The 6,000-nt window shown below is 39.5% G+C and overlaps 1 protein-coding gene across 1 annotated transcript in view; it reads right to left on the bottom strand.

Moving 5' to 3' along the window:
• The window catches only part of mettl15 (methyltransferase like 15), a 152,432-nt gene extending 146,857 nt beyond the window's left edge, over nucleotides 1-5,575 (bottom strand). The window contains exons 1-2 of the mRNA XM_010890490.4: nucleotides 5,356-5,575; nucleotides 4,799-5,017 (exon numbers count right to left, since the gene is read on the bottom strand). Coding sequence (XP_010888792.1) covers nucleotides 4,799-5,014 — 216 coding nt within the window. The 5' untranslated portion in view covers nucleotides 5,015-5,017; nucleotides 5,356-5,575. The remainder of the gene's footprint in view (nucleotides 1-4,798; nucleotides 5,018-5,355) is intronic.
• Between the last annotated feature and the right edge of the window lie 425 nt (nucleotides 5,576-6,000).

A 6,000-nucleotide genomic window follows, 5' to 3' on the forward strand; every position in this document is an offset into this window, starting at 1 on the left:
AAACCAAAGCAGCATTAGAGGCAAGCAGAGGTCACGAGAGTTGCTTGGGGGATACTAAGAAAATGTTCAACCCTGGTCAAATCTCACCAGAGCCTGACATACACCCTGTCAGCATAACCCACAACCCCATCGGAGACACCTGCTACAGATATTTCTGATGACCCGGGACGGAACCAGAACATCTGACTGATGTGCACAAGCAGAGAATTTTGAGTAAAAACATGCAAAAAGACAGAAGGCAGGAAATTCCCAAAATATGTTAAATTCAAAATCTGCGAATGGGCGTGAGAAAACAATAAGACTGGGTGAAAAACAGTAAAACTAAGCAGGTGTTTTTCTACTTCTCGTGTGCTCTTTTCTTTCGAGACAAATCCTGTGGCGCTAAATAGTACAAATGTAATGAATTTAGCGACAGTGAAATGGCTCAAGTGGAATGATAGTCTTCCAGAGCATGAAAGGAACCATGCACACCAGCATTAATACTGGAATTTTAAGAACTTGTAGCATTCCATTTTGCAAGGGTCAAGGATAGACAGCAAACACCAAAGGCTTATGACTTCAGAAATCACAAAAACAAGGCTTTACTGGAAAGAATATTGGATGTAAAGCTGCACCTGGCCTCTAGGAATATAGCTGTTAGATGAAAAACCAACAATATAGATGGCCCTAAAAATAAGTCCCAATTTCTTAGGGACATTTCAGTTAATGTCAAGGTATAATGCAATCATACATGACCACTTACAGAAGGGCAGGGAGCAAAAAGCTACGAGAAAGAGAATGCAAGAAAAGCTACCAGAATGTGGATAACACGTATTAAACGCAATCCTTGTTGAAAAAAAAGAAGCAATATACAATTCAATAATGTGATGCAACCCCTGACATATCTCACAAAGAACAGAATATGCTTTATTGAGATGTTCACAAAGACCAAGATTAATGGAAAATCAAAGAATGCTTTGTTGAAAACCTGCGTAACAAGGTAAAGATTGAAAAGGATATAAAATGATATCCAAAGCCTTGCAAATACCAGTCAGTACTGTTCAATCACTTAAGTAGTGGAAAATTCAGGGAACTCATGAAACCAAGCCAAGGTTAGGTAGACCAAGAAAGATTTCAGCCAAAACTGCCAGAAGAATTGATCGGGATACAAACAAAACCCCACAGGTAACCTCAGGAGAAATACAGGCTGCTCTTGAAAAAGACGGTGTGGTTGTTTCAAGGAGTACAATACGACAATACTTGAACAAAAATGAGCTGCATGGTCGAGTTGCCAAAAAGAAGCCTTTGCTGCGCCAATCCCACAAAAAAGCCTGGTTTTAATATGCCCGACGACACCTTGACACACCTTACTGCTTCTGGCACACTATAATTTGGAGTGATGAGACCAAAATAGAGCTTTATGGTCATAGCCTATAGTGAACAGAATACCATCCCCACTGTGAAGCATGGTGGTGGCTCACTGATGTTTTGGGGGTGCGTGAGCTCTAAAGGCACTTGGAATCTTGTGAAAATTGATGGCAAGATGAATGCATCATGTTATCAGAAAATACCGGCAGACAATTTGCATTCTTCTGCACGAAAAAGCTGCGCATGGGATGCACTGACCTTTCCAGCACAACAACAAACCTAAGCACAAGGCCAAGTTGACACTCCAGTGATTAGAGCAGAAAAAGGTTCTGGAGTGGCCATCACAGTTTCCTGACTATAATATCATCGAGCCACTCTGGGGAGATCTCAAACGTGCGATTCATGCAAGACGACCAAGACTTTGCATGACCTGGAAGCATTTTGCCAAAACATACAGGCAGCTATTACACCTGGAAGAACACCTGCAACTATTACAAAAGACTGCACGCTGTCATTGATGCTAAAGGGGCCAATACACAGAATTAAGAACTAAGGATATGCAGAATTTTGAACAGGGTCAGTTCGTTTTTTTCTTTGTTACCATGTTTTGTTTTATGATTGAGCCATTCTGTTATGACCTATAGTTGAATGTGAATCCCATAAGAAATAAAAGACACCTGATTTGCCTGCTCACTCATGTTCTTTACAAATGGTACATATATTACCAATAATCCAAGGGTATGCAAACTATTGAGCACAACTGTAATTCTGACATAGCCTGGATGAATGTCTTGGGGCATTATCTTGCTGTATGATGAACCCCTGACCAACTAGACATTCCCCAGAGGGGAATGCTGTGGTAAAAGTTTTATTTCTGGGTGCCAGTCACTCTGCACATCCCTGACTCTAATAGCCTGTTCGCCATTGTTAATTGCCTTTTTCTCACCATCATGATCAGGGCTGTTTCTGGATCAAAAAAGGGCTAAAGTGGTGGGCGTGAGGTGCAGAGGGGCATGTCAGGGGGCGTAGAAAGGCGTACAACGATAGTCGATGTTGGTCCCCAACACAAATAAATGTAATTGTTTCAAAGGCTCCTCCCCATCTTTATAATTTTGTTTTTATTATTATTGAAATTCTACAAATCCTCCAAGGATATGTTTAGTATTTTAAAGCTAATTTCCTAAAATAAAAAGCTGAGAATTACAGCTCTGCAAATGTTGTATACAGTCAGCATTTTAGATGTAGCAACAAAATGTTCTGAGAAAGGTTTTGGATGTTTTACAGATATCCATGTCCTATGAAATTATTTACATTTAAGTTAAATATTTAAGGCTAAAAGAAGGTGGTAAAGAGGTTATTAATAGGAAAACTACTAATACATGACTTGTATTGTAATGTGAAAGCGATGAATGAATACTTTATAAAGCCCCTATCTATTAATGGCTTTATAATAACCTACACTAATATTAACAATATATGTTCATAGATCAGGATTTTATTCCTATAATCTTGCCCACCACTGTCTCTCTGTAGGTTCAGTCACTGTCTCACTACTCTCTGGGACTTTGTCTTCCAACTCCTGCCGGTAGTCCTTCAGCCTGCTGATCCTCCAGCACCTCTACCCTAGCTTCAGTCACTGGCTCACCACTTAATCCATTTTCCAAAACTAAAAAAATATGTGAATTTTCTAAATCAGTTATACAGGGTTATTGAAATGAATTAGATATTATTACTTTATATTTTACATTTTATTAAAATGTTTTGTCAGTGAAATGTTAGGCTTTGTGGTCACCTTGCTAACATAGTTTCCATTCTTGGCCTCTAACTCTGAGAGGTGAAGAATTATGCCATTTTGCCTTTTTCCATGGTTATACAGGGAAAATATGAACCAATTATCTAGCTACCGGTCTAATTATTCACAAAACTAAAACACAGGCGGCAGCATTACCATAGAAAACCTTTAAACTTATAGACATTGTAGAGTCTTCAGTCTGGGAGATTCCTCTCTCTTCAAATATCCTTACCACTTCGCTGTCAGTACAGAAACGATTATCTTGCTATGACGCCTTACTACAGTATTCCTTCAAAAATGCAAGCATATTTTCTCACTGAAATTACAGGCGGATTTCAGTATAATGCAAACATAAGTAATTCCCTCTGAGCAATTGAAATTTTTTAACATTACTATTTCAGTACATTCACCTGCCAGTTTGGCAGATAGTTTAGCAAGTACATTTCATAAGGCTAAAAACCTACCCACATATAATGCTTAGCAGCAAATAATTTCATACCCTGAACACCACCAAAGATAAAATGCAAAGACAAGCTCAACATCATTTAAAGACAGGCCATGTAGACGTATACCAGAGCCAGGACACCTGAATCAACTTGTCAGCTAATAATCTAGCTCAGATGAGCTAGATCAGGGCAACAACCAAATTGTGAGATTTCTGGTACCAAGGAGAGGTTTCAGAAACACTGGGTTAAAGCATATGACTTGTAACCCAAATGTTTGTAGATTGCAGAGCAAGGCAGATAACCTGCAGAATGATGATTTAAATAAGTGTTCTCAGCCACTTATTTTATTTAAATATATATACACACATACATACATATACACATATACATATAAACACACACACACACACACACACACACACATACACACACACACACACACACACAAGAATGTATGTGGCACTATGTGAAGTCAGAATTCTGACAGGTCTTATGTAAAAAATTACACCTTTTAAAAGGAAGGTGTAAAGTTTTCCAATAATGCAAGTCTTCCGACTTTTCCATCAGCCTATGGAATAGAGGCCCAAACCCTATACAGTAATACCATACTATTTAGCTAGGCAACATCCTCCATTTGTCAGTGCCCGTCAATGTGAAGGGACTAGAATGACAGCAAAAATCCACCTAACACTTGTTAATGGCAGGCTGTTGGCAAGCTTTCTTGGGACAGTTGGTCAATGGGCGGACAGTGGAGGAGTTACAGTATGAGGTGCTAAAATTCAGGCAGAAGCGTTGCAAGCAGCACCCTATGTCCTGTCAACAGTCTTAAGGTGGCACGATTCCTGACTAAGTTGTTGACCCATTGTCCCCACCTGCCCTGTCTGTGCATCATCCCTCTGCCACCCAGGGGGGCCAGGAGTCACTCTCTCTTGCTGCCCACAAGAAACAGAAGGCCTTTGACTCATGTCCATCTGTTTTGTAACTATGTAAAAGAAAGCCAAGTCTGTGGGATCCTAGTGACCTAATGTGCCCTCTGAAAAGAAGTCCTTCTAAATACAGAGAAGGAAAGTTTGCAGGCTTTTCAAGAAGAGATTTGCCTATGACTCACTGCAAAAATTGACAAATGCACAGCACATCCCAGCTACTGTTCCACTTTATTTAAATATTAAGGGCAGGTAGGTACACATATACACATACACACAGTTAGACTTACCTGGCCAGGTTGAATATCTAAACACCAGAGCACTTCTTTAAGCATAACAGGTGTGTGCATTGGAGGTTTAGGTCTGTCCTGGGGACCAGGCTCCATGGGAGCGTAGCGTGAGCAGGAAAACCTACAACTCTTCCACGACCAATTGACTTTACAAGCAGCAAGAGCGACTTTCCATGATGGTCTTAAGGTGGGAAAAGGCACATGATGGCAAGCCATAGTCTAAATAGAAACAGAAATAGAGATAAGTGATAAACACAGCACAGAGCAGCAGCTTTAAACGACACAGTACTATTCAAACTAAGCCCATGCAATGGAATAGAGCCCACTAATTGTGGATAAATGAAATAGGGGTATCTGTATTCAGCTAAAATTGATAGTCTAGCAAGCAAGCTAAGAAACAAATAAGACTGCATTGCCTGTGGCATTAATTACGTTTTCCATTTAGAGCAATGTCGAATTCCAATATTAGTACAGTAGTTACAACATACTAGCTAAAGTATTTTAGTAGGCGAACACTGTTTTCTACTTAACGAGCAACATTGAAAGTTACATTTCACCTTTTCACAGTTTTCAATGTTAGACGAAGCGTACTTGGAGAACCACAAGATGGTGATTATCAGTATCAAAACGCAGAGTGATGTGTCTGCATTGCAGTCAAATAAAAACAACAGCTATTGTTCATTTCATAGGAGATCTACGTTGGTGCAAATCAATGTTCGGGTCTTTTCGGCTGTGCTAGGAACGATCTAAGTACGTCTTTCTTCGGCGCATCTTCTATCAAACTCGTCTGGGAAAAGTGTACGGACATATGTGTTCCGCTATAGTACGGCTTCTGAAAATGTTTTATGGACCAACAAATCAGTCAAACTGAAAAAAATAAATACACATATTAATTAAATACATTGTTAATTTTTTTTTAAAACAATGTAACAATAAGTGATACATTTTTATTAAATACTTTATATAATGTCACTTTTGAAAATATAGATATCGTACATTAGCCTAGCAAAGCCGCCTGATCCCGAGATCTTACAAAACGCTACACGAATATCAGTCTTATGGTAGTGATCTAACCAGTTCTAACCAATCGGCCACGGTTCTGGTAAAGGAGCCAGGGTTGAGGCAGAAAAATAATAGAATCCAGCTGCAGCCCCGCAAACCCAGAGGTGACTTATGGTACTGCAACTAATGAGCTTTCCGAG

The sequence above is a fragment of the Esox lucius genome, chromosome 2 (assembly GCF_011004845.1).
Source record: "Esox lucius isolate fEsoLuc1 chromosome 2, fEsoLuc1.pri, whole genome shotgun sequence".
Classification (NCBI taxonomy): domain Eukaryota; kingdom Metazoa; phylum Chordata; class Actinopteri; order Esociformes; family Esocidae; genus Esox; species Esox lucius.